At 46.4% G+C, this 16,883-nt stretch overlaps 2 protein-coding genes across 3 annotated transcripts; one reads left to right on the forward strand and one right to left on the reverse strand.

Annotated features, from left to right (window-relative positions):
• Positions 1-2,039: 2,039 nt before the first annotated feature.
• PTRHD1 (peptidyl-tRNA hydrolase domain containing 1) lies at positions 2,040-6,045 on the reverse strand. Its single transcript, XM_079969097.1, has 2 exons — positions 5,821-6,045; positions 2,040-2,427 (listed from the first exon to the last, which is right to left on the reverse strand). The coding sequence occupies exons 1-2, from the start codon at positions 6,013-6,015 to the stop codon at positions 2,257-2,259; spliced, it is 366 nt and encodes a 121-aa protein (XP_079825223.1). The 5' UTR covers positions 6,016-6,045; the 3' UTR covers positions 2,040-2,256.
• Positions 6,046-6,388: 343 nt separating this feature from the next.
• On the forward strand, positions 6,389-15,596 carry CENPO (centromere protein O). 2 transcript variants are annotated; one of them, XM_079968976.1, is made up of 6 exons: positions 6,389-6,419; positions 8,246-8,406; positions 8,758-8,884; positions 10,189-10,448; positions 12,576-12,747; positions 14,711-15,596. In XM_079968976.1, the coding sequence occupies exons 1-6, from the start codon at positions 6,404-6,406 to the stop codon at positions 14,890-14,892; spliced, it is 918 nt and encodes a 305-aa protein (XP_079825102.1). In that variant the 5' UTR covers positions 6,389-6,403; the 3' UTR covers positions 14,893-15,596. The 2 variants fall into 2 exon arrangements, with proteins under 2 accessions (XP_079825102.1, XP_079825103.1); XM_079968977.1 differs by lacking the exon at positions 6,389-6,419 and adding an exon at positions 6,474-6,561.
• The last annotated feature ends 1,287 nt before the right edge of the window (positions 15,597-16,883 follow it).

The following is a 16,883-nucleotide window of genomic DNA, read 5'->3' on the forward strand; positions in this document are numbered from 1 at the left end:
TCAAGAAAGCTGCTGGGGTTCCTTGAGGAAGGCCTAGAATCCTCTTGAGATAATAATTTTGCAAAATTTCAAGCCGTTCCAACAGCCTCTGGTTCCACCCCCAGAGTTCTATCCCATATAACATCTGGGAATAACTTTCCCAACAAAAGCTCTTAATGCCGGGATCACCAATTGTCCTCCCCGGGTATGGAAGAAACTAAGCAGGACACCAATTGTTCTTCGTGTTAGGATGTTTACAGCCTTAAAGTGGGCTAACCAACTAGATGTAGCCTGGAATGTAACACCCAGATATTTAAAAAAAGGGCACTGTTCAATCACATGTTCGTCTAAAAGTGTGGCGAGCTCTAGTGAACACCACAATTTTTGTTTTGTCATAGTTTATCTTAAGTGAGTTATGGGAACAGTAGGCTGCGATCCCCTCCAACATGCTGCGTAAGCCTCTTCGGGTGAGTGCCATTAAAGCCATGTCATCGGCATATAACAATATATTCAGACGTTTACCTTCGAGGGCTGGATGTTGCTGAATGTAACGTCCAATTTATTACTTACATTATTACCTGGCTCTGTAATAGATTCTAGGGAGCAGCTTGGTCCAAGTAGCTGCTCAGTTTCAAAGCCTGGCAGCTCCTATCCCCCAGACCACAACAAGGAACGCGTGGGGCTTCAGCACTCGTCCGGCACATCAGGAACCCCCACCTTCCCCAGAAATAAAAGGGGAGCGGAAACAAACTATTCCAGCTGCCACAGCTCTGGTGCCTTTTCAAGGCTATAAACACAGTTAAGTAGTTAAACTTAAGAATCCCAAATAACAAATCTAGGTATTGCATGGCCAGGAATTTCCACAGCCAGACTGAAACAGGTGGTTAATTATATGCCCAAGACACTTCAGAAATATGCAGCCACAGTGACTGAGTGCTGCATTTTGAGGACAATGGGTTCTTGCACACAGTTGTGGAACACGGAGCACAGCCTTGAAGGCCTGCTGTGAAGAAACAGTGTTATTCACTTGCTCTGTCTTGAAATACTTCCACGGCCCTCCAGATTTTGGACTCCAATGTTGGAGGCATTATGCCCCTGATTACCAGCTACTGGGACTCAGGTGGGCAGAATGTTGTTGTGCCCATGTCCTGTTTGCAGACTTCACACAAGTTAGCTAGTACTGTGGTCAATGTGTGTTACAATCCAAAAGAGTCGGGAGAGAAGCAAGTTGGCAAAGGCTTCTTTTAACCAGTTTGCAATCCCTAAGAATACTGCTAAGTTTACTTGTTACCTTTGGTGAGTGATTCTGTCAGAAACTTTTTAAGATTCCAGTAAGGCCTTTGAGATTCCTACATACTTGTGAAAAGCAGGCAACCACCCCAACCCATTTTCCAAGCCTTTACCCCCCCCCCAAAAAAAAAATGGCCTCCTTCATTGTTCGATAGCCCACTTCTGAGCTTAGCACAACCATCAGTGTTAATGAGCAAGCTTTGTTTTCATAAAAGTATAGCATCAGTCCAAGAGACAAGTATAACCTCACGTTTTGCCTTACAGCAATCTACTTGGCTGTCCCCTCCCATGTGTGCAATCTTGGCGACAATGCTAATAAAGGAAAAGGAATTCCTAGGCAACAAGACATAAAACAGAGTGGGGGGCATGTGGCCTTGCAACTGTGGTAGGCCTCCAACTTTCCTCTGCCCCAGCCAGCGTGGCTGCAGGTCAAGGATGATGATACGAGTTGACCCTCAAGATGTTGGCATGTAAGCTCCCCCACTGCTTCAGATGTTGGAATTCCTAGCCAGCCCAGACCACTGGCTACGCTGCCAGCAACATCACCTGTGAGGCCACAGATTCCCCCCCACAGCCCTATATTTTTTCTCTCTAACGTGAATACTGCTGTCAGCTTTCAAACCCCCAAGAATATTTTAGCAGGCACAGATCAGTGTCACCCAGAATCCTGCCTCTGGTTTTTTCATCTTTAAATTGATCAAGGTGTGCATCAAGAGTTTCTTCTTAAAATAAGAGAGGTGTTTTATGCTAAAATAAAAGAACCCCAGCTCTTTATCAGTCTCAACAAACCTTTCTTTAATCATCTGCAGAGACGCACATCAGTTGAAACCACAATTAGCAGCAACATGCAATGAAAAGATGTTTCCTGATTCAGTTATTGCACTTCACCATGGTACTGCAAATTGCCCACAAACTCTCGGCCACAAGCGCCTACCTGAGAACTGGATTTTCTTGGCCAGTCCTGAATAGGGCCAGAAATATATAAGATCATTTCAGCAGTTTGAATTTCTTCAGGTACTGGTGTACGTGCTCCTTAGGGTATGGGCGAAGGGCAATGCAAGTGGCAATGTTCTCTGGCTGTTCAATCCACACTTTGTGATCGATGTTGTTTTGCTGCAGTACCTCTGCTAATGCAGTCAATGCACACTCATCTGGGGCCTAAGGAAAGAAAAGTGGGCAGGGGAAGGAAATGAGATTCTTACTACAACACCCAACATTAAAACAATGCCGAACTGCAGTAGCTTCCACAGTGTTACAGCAGAAGGTCTAGTTCACCTCTGCTTTTTAATACCAGAAGAACTAGGAATCCCAGAAGAAATTTACTTACTATAAAATATAAAATAAACAGCATCAGCTGAGAGCTCTACTAATGCAGAGACTAGGAGCCTGTGGCTTTCCACCAGATGCTGCTGGACTGCAGTTCCTATCAGCTTTAGCAGGTATGGCCTATGGGCAGGAACGATGGAAGTTGGAGTCCAGCAATATCTGGAGGCCTGCAGGTTCCCCCTCCTCAGCTTTAGCACAATGGCAGAGACACAGGAAGCTCTTGGTCCAACTAGCTCAGTATTGTCCACAGACTGGTAGTGACTTGCAAGGATTTCAGACATGGAGTCTCTCCCAGACCTACCTGGAGATTGAAGCTGGACCTTCCGTATGGAAAACAGATACACTGTCACTGAGCTGCAGCCCTTCACCAACACAAGAAGCTGCCTTATACTGTGGGCTATCTAGCTCAGTATTGTCCACACAGACTGGCAGCAGCTTTCAAAAGACTTCAGACAAGGAGTCTTTTCTCATCCCTATGTGGAGATGCCTGAGACTGAGCCTCTGCCACTCACCTGCAGGCCTTCTCTGGCACTGTTACTTCCTGCATGCCCCCTGAAACAGACAAGCTGCTGTTGGAAAAAGAGTTGTCCCAAAGCACTCTGCTAGAGCTCCCCTCTAATCCTCCACTTTGCCACACAGTGTTCGAAACTCCCATGGTTCTCAACACATTTTGCAACAGGGAATTTCATTAGCGCGAGCTCTGGGTGCAGTACCGTGCCTAAGATTTCAGATTAAAACTGCAGGGTGAAAGGAAAGAAGGACCGTTTTCTGCCTCCCAACTTCCAGCTACACTCTGAAGACTGGAGAAGAGGCCCTTTTAAGAATATATAGGGGGTGGGCAGAGGAAGGACTAGACCATGTGAAAAATGAACACAACATTTTAGCTGCAGTTCATTTTCAGCTTTGTATTCTTGTTATAAAAAAGCGCACCTGGACATTCCGTTGTTGCACCCACAACCTAGGTTTAAGATCCCATTTAACTCCTAGCTTCCATATCTCTGTTTCTAATACTGTTGCCACAGGAGTGACTCTTGATTACAGGGGGCTAAAGGGATGAGAGACAGGTTACCCACCCCCACGCCATGTTATTGGGGAGAGGAAGACTAACTGGCCGTTCTGGGTCTTTCCCTCACAGGCCAATGCTGAGTTGGAAGACTGGTGGGCTAGCTGTCCTGCACAAAGCAACACAACCCCCACCCATTTACTGAAGAACCAAGGAAGGGTCGTCATATCAAGCCAGGCCACTGGCATGTCCAATTTGGTATTGCCGACACTAGCCAGTAGACGCGGGTGGCGCTGTGGGTTAAACCATAGAGCCTAGGACTTGCCGATCAGAAGGTTGGCGGTTCGAATCCCCACAACGGGGTGAGCTCCCGTTGCTGAGTCCCTGCTCCTGCCAACCTAGCATTTCAAAAGCACGTCAAAGTGCAAGTAGATAAATAGGTACCGCTCCAGTGGGAAGGTAAACGGCATTCCTGTGCGCTGCTCTGGTTCGCCAGAAGCGGCTTAGTCATGCTGGCTACGTGACCCAGAAGCTGTACGCCGGCTCCCACGGCCAATAAAGCGAGATGAGCGCCGCAACCCCAGAGTCGGTCACGACTGGATCTAATGGTCAGGGGTCCCTTGACCTTTACCCAGCCAGCAGCAGAGTCTCTCCCAGCCCTACCTGGAGTTGCCAGTGGGGCCCGAACCTGGGGCCTTCTGCATGCAAAGGCAGCTGCTCTCCCCCTCTGGGGCTACAGCCCTCCAGATGCGGCTGGCTGTAACTCCTCAGCCATCTCTGACCACTGGGAAGTACTACCCTGGGGGGGTTGTCCTTCTGATGAGCCAAGCGGCCAAGGCCGAGGTTTGAATTCCCGCCCAGTCACGGAGCTCACTGGGTGACCTCCTCTTAGCCTGGCCTACCTTGCAGGGGTGTTGTGAGAATGAACTGGGATGGGGAACCACGTGACCACCTTGAGCTCCTTGGGAGGAAAAGGTGGTATGTAAATACATAAAAAGCATCTTAAATACATAAACAGCATCCTAGACAGGATCTTAAAAAGCAAAAAAAAAAATTAAAAAAAAATTCTGTCCAATCCCAATCGCTGAAAAGAACAAGTAGTGCAGAGTGCCAAAAAATAAATCAAAATAAATCTCAACAGGAAGCACGTTTGTGAACATGGAATTTACTTCTGGTAGGAAATCTCAGCGTTTCCTGGTCATCTTCCAACCAGGTTCTCCCCTTCTCCAAAGCACTCCCTGCCGCTCCAAATATGCGGATAGGCAGGGTTTGGGATATAATAATACACATCTTGGGAGAAAAGCAATGACAAACCTAGACAGTATCTTAAAAAGCAGAGACATCACCTTGCTGACAAAGGTCCGTATAGTAAAAGCTATGGTTTTCCCAGTAGTGATGTATGGAAGTGAGAGCTGGACCATAAAGAAGGCTGATCGCCGAAGAATTGATGCTTTTGAATTCTGGTGCTGGAGGAGACTCTTGAGAGTCCCATGGACTGCAAGAAGATCAAACCTCTCCATTCTGAAGGAAATCAGCCCTGAGTGCTCACTGGAAGGACAGATCCTGAAGCTGAGGCTCTAAGACTTGGGCCACCTCATGAGAAGAGAAGACTCCCTGGAAAAGACCCTGACGTTGGGAAAGATGGAGGGCACAAGGAGAAGGGGACGACAGAGGACAAGATGGTGGGACAGTATTCTCGAAGGTACGAACATGAGTTTGACCAAACTGCGGGAGGCAGTGGAAGACAGGAGTGCCTGGCGTTCTCTGGTCCAGGGGGCCACGAAGAGTTGGAACAGGACTAAGCGACTAAAGGTAAAGGTAAAGGTACCCCTGCCCGTACGGGCCAGTCTTGACAGACTCTGGGGTTGTGCGCCCATCTCACTTAAGAGGCCAGGGGCCAGCGCTGTCCGGAGACACTTCCGGGTCACGTGGCCAGCGTGACATCGCTGCTCTGGCGAGCCAGAGCCGCACACGGAAACGCCGTTTACCTTCCCGCTGGTAAGCGGTCCCTATTTATCTACTTGCACCCGGAGGTGCTTTCGAACTGCTAGGTTGGCAGGCGCTGGGACCGAGCAGCGGGAGCGCACCCCGCCGCAGGGATTCGAACCGCCGACCTTTCGATCGGCAAGCCCTAGGCGCTGAGGCTTTTACCCACAGCGCCACCAAACAACGACAAATACGTAAACAAGCCAAGCCCCTCCCCCCCCCCGCGGCCCCCTCACCTCGAGCACGACGGTCCTCATGCTGCCGCCCTGGGCCAGGTAGGCCGCCGTGTCCGGGTGCTGGTAGTGCGCGTGCACCACGGCCAGGGCCGCGTGGCAGGCCTGCGCCACCGAGGCGCCCAGGGGCCACGAGAGCGGCTCTCGCCGAAGGTCCCCCCTCAGCACCACGTACTGAACCAGCGCCCGCGCCGCCATCTTGCCCCGGGGAGGCGGGGCGCGCGGCTCCCGGAAGTCCGGGCTCCGCCAATAAGACGGCGGCGAACGGAATTCTGGGAGTGGAAAAAGAGAGCGAAGGACGCCAGGACGGGGGTTGGAAATCTCCACAAGAGGGCGGCCATCTTGTTGTACGGAAAGTCCGGCTCGAACGGAAGGAGGCCGCTCTGAGGGTTATCGTTCGAAAGCGGGACAGCGTCGAGGACGCCCCACGCCCGCACGCGAGCGCGTGACGCACTTCCGTCGCTGGGCGTCGCGCGGGGTTTTCGAACGCGGCGGTTGCCGAGGAGACGGCGGCCTGTTCTTCCGGCGAGGCAGGCGCTCGAGTGACCCTGTCAGGTCGGCAAGCCGGGTCTCGGCGAGGCGGAGGATGGAAGGCAGCGGCGGTGAGTGAGGAGGGGGCCGCGACCGGGGGAAAGAGGCCGTGATCTGCGTGTTTGCCTGGGACTCCAAGAGGAAAGGCTGAAGGCAAAGGGGAGTCACTGGACGCTTAAAGAATTCAAAATATAGCGGTATATAGGTAGGCAGGTAAATAGATTAAAAGCTACTGAACGCTAATAGAATTCACTATGTAGGTCTGTAGGTAGATTAGAAAGCTATTATACGTTGATTGAATTAAAGCTATATGTGCATATAGGTTAAAAAGCTACTAAACATTAATAGAATTCAATATATATTGTATATAATAAATATACAATATAGTAAATTTCGTTGTCCCTGAGAGGGGGCAATGACAATAAAGATATTATTATTATTATTATTATTATTATTATTATTGTTATAACAACAACAACAAACAACAACAATTAATTAATACCCCGCCCATCTGGCTGGGTTTCCCCAGCTATTCTGGGCAGCTTCCAACAGAGTATTAAAATACAGTGGTCTGTTAAACATTAAAAGCTTCGCTAAACAGGGCTGCCTTCAGATGTCTTCTAAAAGTCTGGTAGGTGTTTTTCTCTTTGACATCTGGTGGGAGGGAGTTCCACAGGGCAGGTGCCACCACCGAGAAGGCCCTCTGCCTGGTTCTCTGTAACTTGGCTTCTCGCAATGAGGGAACCGCCAGAAGGCCCTCAGAGCTGGACCTCAGTGTCTGGGCAGAAAGATGGGGGTATAATCTATAGATAGATTTTAAAAAGCTATTAAAAGTTAATAGAATTCAAACTATATAGGTAGGGTAGGTAAGTAGACAAATTAAAAAGCTATTAAAAGTTAATTGAATTAAAAAATACAGTGGTACCTCAGATTAAGTACTTAATTCATTCCGGAGGTCCGTTCTTAACCTGAAACTGTTCTTAACCTGAAGCACCACTTTAACTAATGGGGCCTCCTGCTGCTGCCGCGCCGCCAGAGCCCGATTTCTGTTCTTATCCTGAAGCAAAGTTCTTAACCTGAAGCACTATTTCTGGGTTAGCGAAGTGTGTAACCTGAAGTGTATGAAACCTGAAGCGTATGTAACCCGAGGTACCACTGTATATATGTATCTCTATAGAAAGGTAGCTATAACTATTTAAAAAGTTTGAAAGTTTTACATCATGGATGTCAATTTTTCTTAATGGGTAGGGTATGAAAATATTATTGTTGATAATTTTATTGTTTTTATTTCTTTTTGTGGTTTCTTGGTTTGTTTTGCAATCAAATAGAGGACAAATTACATAAATAAGCCACACACAGGTGGGGTGGGACGCAAGAGGTGTGTCTTCTAGTCACTGATATGGCTGAGGAAAACCAGAGAAGAATTGTAAGAGCCGCCCTGCAGCCGGATCAGGCCGGCAACTGGTGCTCAGGAGCATTACTGCCTTGACTGTGGAGGGCAGAGCACAACCCACCTGCACATGTTGTTTATATGAGGCTGATTTATCCCACGGATTGGAGGTGGCAATGCTTCTAAATACCAGTTTCTGGAAGCGACAGGAGGGGAGAAAGGGCTCTCATGCTTGGATCCTGTTTGTGGGATTCCCATAATGGTCATCTGTTTAGCTATCATAACAACAAGGTGCTGAACTATATGGGCCTCATTTGGCCTGATCCAGCAGGCTCTTCTTCCAGTCTTAACTTAAAATTAGAGAAGTTAATTTCTCACGAGGTGAATTTAATGGCAAGTTTTGCATTTGTCCAGTGCACCAAATATGCAAATATACTTTGGTTATTATCTCTGCAGTAGAAACAAATGGATGCTGCTGCCATCGACCTGCATTGTGGTTCTTTGCAGGTATCTTTTCCCACCTGGAAACGCTGGAAGCTTCTGCCCGCAAGAAACAAAGGGAAAAGAGAGAACATGAGGAGAATGTGGACAGAATGAAAGCAAGGATCAAGGAACTGAGGCGTCAAAGAGATTTGCTGAGGGCCAAATTGGAAGTGTGTCGTTCTCAAGTAGGTGCAAAGTGCACCGTGAACCTCAGTGGTTCTGTCTTATGAAGTTTAAGCCTATGGCAGCACACGGTTGCATGCACAAGTGGGGAAATGTGCGAAAATTAAATACCGTACGATCAAGTCAGAACAGTTGCTTATATTTATTTAAGCAACATAACATTCTTGTCTTAACCCTTAAGGAAATTGGGTATGCGTAAGAAATCTTTCTAGAAATCCTAAAGCATCTGCTGTGGTGCCTTTTCGCAGTTAGAGATGTCCAGGTTCATACATCTTCAACAGCACTTGAACTGGTTTCTGCTTGTGGTGCCAGACATGCCACCTAATAACACCTGAGCTTGTGGTCTTTTGTAGATTGCTGGAGTCAAAGACAAAACCCAAAGTGGTCCTCTGACTTCTAAGGCTACAGAGATTCAACAAGTCCTTCTGGAGTGGAAGACTGAGAGCGCAAAGGAGTTACTGCACGTCTTTCGTCTGACAGGTAATCTCCTCAGTTGTATGCTGCTAGGCTAGGGCTTTGCTGGGTGGAGTCTCCCCCAGGTCTCTGTCTTTTTTGCTCTAATGACTTAATTCAGCATTTGGCACCTCTGCTGCAGAACACAGAGGTTGTGGGGTGGTGCATCCCTTTTAGTCCCCTACTTGTGTCGACCTTTTTTATTAGTTTTTATTGTAAATGTAAAAAGTACAGTGGTGCCTCGCAAGACAAAATTAATCCGTTCCGTGAGGTTCTTCGTATAGCGGTCTTTTCGTCTTGCGAAGCAAGCCCATTGACAGCTTAGCGCTATTAGCGGTTTAGCGGCTTTTAGCGGATCAGCTGATAAGCGGCTTAGGGCTTAGGAAAAGGGGGGGGAAAGGGGAAAAAACCTGCAGGAACTCGCAAGACATTTTCGTCTTGCGAAGCAAGCCCATAGGGAAATTCGTTTTGCGAAGCGCCTCCAAAACGGAAAACCCTTTCGTCTAGCGGGTTTTCCGTCTTGCGAGGCGTTCGTCTTGCGGGGCACCACTGTATACAAAAAGTGTTGGTGAAATAGGCATTCATCGCACCATAAATAACAAATAAAGGAAAGGGGGAGAAGGAAAGCTTTTAGTTCTAATGAAAAGCATCTTACGCTCTCTTCAGATTTTTCATTATAGAAATGACTTGTTTGTCTGTGAGCTTATTCTCATTCATTATATCTCTCTTGTATGGCTATAATAAATTAACATACATAATAGCAACATCCCAAATTCCAAAAACCATTCGGACACAGGATAAATATGTTTATTTCTATAAATAATTATTGACATTTTACTGGGATCAAAATAACTCCCATTTCAATAATTCTTCCAAATAATTTAAAAGCGTATTTCTGGGATTCATTGATATTTCACAGTCTGCTATTTTTGTAATATAGCTTAATATCCTTTTTTATATTAGCTGTTTGTGTGCTTCATTCTCCTCTTAGGACTGCTTCTTATGTATCCCAAACATTGGGGGTGATCCTGAGCACCTGAGGGTGCAAGTTCCTTCATTCTTTTCCAATCACAAGGCCTTTGAGTCTAGAAGGCCTAAAAGGGAAGAGAAAGCTTGGGACCAAGCAGAAGCAAACAGTAGTTGGGCACCCTGGAAGTTTCATGAAACCACGTGCCAGGATCAAAAATAAGAAATAAATTGGCACAATATTAGAGGAGGCTGGAAACTGTTTGTCATCTGATGCTCCTCCACACTGTAAAGGAGCAGTCTAAATACTCCTGCTTTTGTAAATCTGATTTGTCGCAATACGGAGTAAGGATGTTTTTTCCTAGGCCTCAGTGGGAAGCTGACCAAGCAAGGAGTCTGTCTGTGCATCAGCACTGCCTTTGAAGACACCTACCTGGACTCTTATTACCTGGACCTCCACATACGCCAGCCAGTCCGGATCCTGCGCCACTCGGTGCCACCCTTCATCCCCTTGGAGCACATCGCTCGCAAGCATCTGCAGACAGACATCAAGCGCTTCTTGTCTGTGCTCTCAAACCACCTGAACGCTTACGCTGGGAGAAAATTCCAGGCAGATCAGTTACAGGTAGGAGAGACCCTATGTGTGCACTCCAGAGTCTATGCGTGTGAAATGGGAAGCAAGATTTTTATTCAGCTGCACTGTCTGTTCACTGTAATTGAGCGATCGGTCAAAAGGGAGAGCATTACTGAAGGTCAGGGTGGGTGGAGCTGCTGTCGTCTCAAAACTCTGCTTTGCCTTGAAGGCTTCTTGCTGCTTCCACCATGAGGAGTCAAGGCCATGGGCTCCTGGCCAGTTGCTGGTACAGTTTGTGTTTCAAACCATGTAAATCATAGGGCAACCCACAGGATTTTAGCACAGCAGAATTTAGGGGAGGAATTGTGATTTCCATTTTTTTAAGATGAGAAAATGAAAAATGAAAATGAAAAAACCCCAGAACACATTAAAAATACAATAACCAAAAATTAATTATTTCTGTTTGGTTTGGCTCTCTGTAAAAGCCCTGAGCAAGATCATACATGGATACCAAGGACCTAGAACTTTGCAGAAACACTGCCTGCTACTTGCTAGTCAGAAAAGGCTTTTTTCCATTACATGGAAAGTAAACGGTCCTTGTGTTTGGTTGACAGGTTCATATTTTGCACAATAATGACTACGATTCATGATAAATAAGCAATCCGTATAATAACTGACCTCAAAATTGCACTTCCATTTTTTAGAAAACAGATTTCAGGTCATGCTTCGTTGTCATGCATTCAGTTTTAAAAGCATGATTACAGACAAGGATATGTGTGCTTAGATTACAAAAGATGTTGTTTTCAAACTGATTATGTTTAACAGACACTTAATATAACTGAACTTTTTAAAAATTCTGTTTTAAATGGGTAAATATTACTGATTTTGCGTTGGCCCACTGACCCCCTTCCACGTGAGCTTGGGCGTGGACAGTGTCTTCGGACAAGGCCCATGCAGAGAAGAGAGGCAAGCCTCTTACCCTGGGCCTCAGAGGTCTAAGCTGGCCAGGGACCCCGCCAAGAGCCGATTGCTTTTTTGAGTTTCAAACTGTATTCTAACAAGGCCTCGGAGAAGCTCTGCACAAGCCTGCTTTAGACACTCTTAATATGCACTATGCAAGCTGGCCACTGGGTGGCCTTGGACAAGTACCGTAAGCTTTGGCCTGATCTGCCCCACAGAGCTCTGTGCAATACTTAATGCAATAATAATAGAGATCCTGCTAAAGGCCATGATCTTCAAAGTGATACACTGCTGGCTGCAGGGGGAAAGCCTAGGTTCTTCTCTCTGTAGCTTTGTTTTCTCTCATAAAGGACATGGGGCAGTATCCAGCCAACATGCTCCATCATTTCAAGGATTTCCGCTTGCGTAGTGGAACTCCACCCCCCTCCTTCCATGCCCCCTAAATTTGTTCTGTGGATTATCTCAAGACTCTGCAGCCGATTTGGGGAAGGTGCAGGGAATGCACAATGGGTGGGAAGTTGCATTCTTGCACTGGCAGAATGAGTTAGTTGGGTGCCACCCATGGGGTTGGAATCCACCAAACAGTCACTGATTCAGCTGCATTCATTTGCCTGCAGCCCACACCTGTTGTTAGCCGCTCTGTGGATTATCCCTCACGCCCACAGAAATGGGAGCAAAAGGTTTCCTCTGTGATTGAAGGCCAGTTGAGTAAAACCATCCAGTTGGATCAAGCAAGATGCATGCAACAGGGGAGCCTAGCAACACACCGTCCCAACTTGCTCAGTGGCAGCCCAGGAAAAAAGCTGGATTTTGAGTGTGGGACTCAGTGCATCTTCCCCCAGAAGGAGAACAGTTGTAGCCAACACAAGATTGTTTTGTCCAACACCTCTGGTCAGGATTAAGCCAGGGAGCGAGATTGAAACCCCATTCTCTCTTTACTTTCTCCCCCACCCCCAAACAACAACAACAACTTGGAATAAGAGCTGTAATTTGAATTGCATTTCCAAATCCGGCACAAACTTTTCCTGTGAGGCTGGATAACCTCTGAATAAGGCAGGCTGGTGCTTTAGAACAAACTTATCCATCCACACATTTGGGAAAGCGGTATGTGGTTTTTTTACAGTGGTTGACCTTTGACGACAACCAGGGTGCTGCATGCAGAGCTGAGCTTTTCCTACAGATCTTAGTGGTTTTACAGTTGCCTCTCCTTACTTGCAGGAGCGTTTTGCTGCTTTCCTTGAAGGACATTTGCAGGGGAATTCCTTATACAACCTACTTAAGTTTAACTATGGTGTGGCAGGAGAAGATCAGACTTTCCCATTCACAGCAAAACTAACTTATGGAGATCCTATGAGTGCCTTCCCAACCGAGGTCACTGTTGCATGTAAAGGTGAGAGAACTGCAGCTTGGGGTTGGTAATCTACTATATACTTTAGAAAGTTGTTTGTCAGTCTCCCTCTGCCTGTCCGTCTATTCTCTATGCGTCCGAAAGCAGCTTAGAATACCATCGCCCAATTTGGTTCCAGTTTTTGTCTACTTTTGAATATCGTCTGGCGCTATATTGATTCAAGATGGCAGACTGAACCATTCCAAATGCCACTTATTTGGGCACCTCTGAAGGTAATCGTTGCCCAAATTGGCATGGTCCCTGAGATGAAAGAGAGGATTTTAGTCTATATTTGGATATTGGCGGACACCATTTTGAATCAAGATGGTGGACTGAACGGTTCAAAAGTGCACACCTCTTAAGATATTGTTCATGCCCCTGCTGGAGGAATCTTCTTCAGAAGAGGACTTGGCACTTGGCAGAGCAAAAGTTACAGAGGAGCAGGCGGTTTCTATGGGCAATGAGACAGAATAGGGAGATGCAGATACGAGGGGATCATGGAAGCCCAACCTCCAACATAAGGCACAGGGTTCCTCTGCACAGAATCGGAAGTGAAGGCTGAGCTTCAATGCTCACATGAAAGGCGAGGCAAAGAGTCTGTCTACACCTGTAAAAAGCTCGTGGATATCTTGATGTATTAAGCTAGGATTTGATTGTGCAAAAAAGAACCAAAGAGGTGAATCTTCAAATACTACAAACTCCTAATAGCCTGGCCAGTGGTCAGAGTTCTAGGATATGTAGTCCAGCATCATGTGAAGGCCCACAGGTTCCTCACCCGTTTTGAACAGTCCTCTGCAGAACTCACAGAAATAGTATATAAAGGTAAAGGGACCCCTGACCATTAGGTCCAGTCGTGACCGACTCTGGGGTTGCGGCACTCGTCTCGCTTTATTGGCCGAGGGAGCCGGCATACAGCTTCCGGGTCATGTGGCCAGCATGACTAAGCCGCTTCTGGCGAACCGGAGCAGCGCACGGAAATGCCGTTTACCTTCCCGCCGGAGCGGTACCTATTTATCTACTTGCACTTTGACGTGCTGTGGAACTGCTAGGTGGGCAGGAGCAGGGACCGAGCAACGGGAGCTCACCCCGTTGCGGGGATTCGAACCGCCGACCTTCTGATCGGCAAGTCCTAGGCTCTGCGGTTTAACCCACAGCGCCACCCACGTCCCTAGAAATAGTATATAGAGTGTGCCTAAATAGCGCAACACATTTGCATGAATTACATTTTCTGGGTTTGTGTTTTAGTTGCTTCTTCCGAAGAGTTCTTACACTCAAGATATGTTGCTGTAAGTGTAGAAGGCTAGGGCTTTTGAAATAAACAATACTATCACCTTGTGAGGTTCCCCTGGCTGTCTTTCCCTATACTGCCATTTACTTCATTAAATGCAAAAGATAAACATTCCCCCTTTTTATGAGTGTGTGAACAAGCTGTGAGGATGAGTGGATGGCCCTTGGTCTCCAGGGAATATGCATGCAACCCAAAAAAGAGAAAGAAAGGTAGTTGCAGGTTGCCTTTTCCTGCTAATGATGTAACCAATGAAACCATCCTTATAGAGTCCAGATTAGCTTGTGAAAACGACATGTTGAGAAACTCCTTTTGGGATATATTCTCTCTCCACCATGTGTAGATATTTGGGACAACAACAAAACCAAGTCACTTCCCCAGAGTCTGGAGGAAATAAGTTGTGTTGGGGAGGGAGGCTGGCTGTTTTGTACTGTAACCTCCTCCTGCGATGAGGCTACATTTTAATATTTTAATGTTCCATTATTTTAATGTTGTATTTTATTTTTGTTTTTAAGTTTGTAAACATTCATCTTGTTTTTATTATTGCTTGTAAGCCGCTCTGAGCCCGGCCTTGGCTGGGGAGGGCGGGGTATAAATAAAAAATTATTATTATTATTATTATTATTATTATTATTATTAACCCTCTACTCTTCCTCCCACCCGCTTTTTCTTCTTCAACAGAAAATTCTCCAGCCTCTATGCTAGACATGGCAGCAGTTCATTTGTCCCTGTTCCAAGAGAAATCTCTTCATGAAGCTTTTCATTGCATCACAACCTCAGAAGAAAATCAGAGCCCATCTTCCTTACCGGGTTTGCCTGCCCCTTCCACGGGCGTGACTTCCGAAGACAGCACGGCTCTCTGAGATTGCTGCAGTGTGAATTACCTATCAGCAATGTCACTTCAAAGTACTGCAGATCGGCCCTACACAGAAAACCTGCTCCCTGTGTTACTGAAAAGATGCCTTCTAAGAAGCTGGCTGTTTGGAGTTTCTCTGCTAGACCAGTGAGAAAAGTGTGCACCTCTAAAGTGGTGTGCGTTATTGAAGTGTGATGGAAGCAGCTACCGGCAAAAGATTCTGCTAGATGCTGCTAATCCAGTTATGGGCGTGGCAGGTTTTTTTTCACTTTCAGCCTTTGTGCTTTCTGTGGCATGTGGGAGTCAATTCCATCCCATATTCTTCCCATGAAAGGGGCCAAAGCGGGTTCACGTGGCAGGATTCACACGGGAAGCAGCTCTTTTCTTGTATTTTGAGGCCGGCTAGAGTGTTTCGATGCTGCAATTTTTAATGCAAGGCGCGAGGAAGCTTTTTGGCCACTGACCATCTCCAAAACAGCTGCCAACCATGCAAAAGCAGCTGGAACTACGTGGAGAACCTTAAAATGAGTTTCCTTTTTTAAAAAAAATTAAATGTTTCTACTTTTATAATACGTTCAAAAGCAAATTAATTGGTCACATGGACAGTAATGTGTACTTCACTGGTGAGGATATACAAGAATCTGTAGCATATGTGCTTACTGATATCAATCTTATATTGCTCTTTATAAAAGGCCAATAGTTAAGCTCTAATATTTTGCTGCCTTCCCCCCCCCCCCTCCTGTTAAGCATCTAGTCTCTATTAGTTTTGCCATCAGGGAAACCAAGGCTGTTTTGGGCCTGTAACCGAACTCAAATAAACAATTTCATGCAATCTCATCTTGAAGCTGGACAAACATCACTCACTTGAGCAGCTTCCCTAAGAGTATGTCTCAATCTTCCCATTTCTGCATGCTAGTTGGCTTTTTGTTATTATTCCACTCTTAAAGTCGTGTCACATCCCAGAGTTAACTAGCTTGGTATTCTGTTTCATAATACTGGCACTAATATATTTGCTAGAAATAAGTTGGTTAAATAAAATTAACTTGTTAGTGCTAGTGGCTGCTTCAGCAGGCTCTTTAATAAGTAGCAGTTGGCTGGTAGCGGCTTGAATTCCAATCAGGCCATGGGTGTGTTTTTTAGCAAAAGTTAGCACTGGTGGACATAACAGAGGTGGGAGGAAGGGTAGGGCAGGTGACACTGAGCAAAATGTTGGGGCAGCAAAGGGCCAGGTGAGCTCAGGATTCCTAGCCCTCTGATTCCACGCATCACCTTATTAATAAAAAAAATTCCTTCCAGTAGCACCTTAGAGACCAACTAAGTTTGTCATTGGTATGAGCTTTTGTGTGCATGCACACTTCTTCAGATACAGTGAAAGCTCATACCAATGACAAACTTAGTTGGTCTCTAAGGTGCTACTGGAAGGAATTTTTTTATTTTGTTTTGACTACGGCAGACCAACACGGCTACCCACTTGTATCTATCACATTAATGCCTCTCTGATTTGTTCAGAGGTGAGACATCAGAGCATGGCATGTGCTGTGGAGACTTGGCTGGCTGGACCTGTGCCAGTACCTTCCAGCTGGGTGCTGGTATGTTCCTTCTGTACAGAGTCCGTCCTGCTCCCAAGGAACATCTTGGACGTGGTGTGGAGGACACCACAGACTTAAAAAACTTTGGGACATGGATTTTTCCACAAGAGCACCCTTAACAGAACTCCAGCCATGTAATAGTAAGCCTGATTTACTAAGGTGATTTCATAACTAACAGAAGCTAGGGCATAATGCAGTCTGCCTCTGAATGCCAGTTGCTGGGAATCACAAATGGGAAGAGCGAGGCTATTGTGCTCACATCCTGCTTTTGAGACGGAACAGGATACCGAACAAGATAGGCCACTGGCTTGATCTAGGAGGGCTATCTTGGAATAGGATAAGCACCCCTGTATGTCTTCAGCAGAAGGCAGAGGCATTTGCCTCAGTTTCAGGAGCTGGTGTCTTTATC

Source organism: Podarcis cretensis, assembly GCF_951804945.1.
Source record: "Podarcis cretensis genome assembly, chromosome: 3".
In the NCBI taxonomy this organism is placed as follows: domain Eukaryota; kingdom Metazoa; phylum Chordata; class Lepidosauria; order Squamata; family Lacertidae; genus Podarcis; species Podarcis cretensis.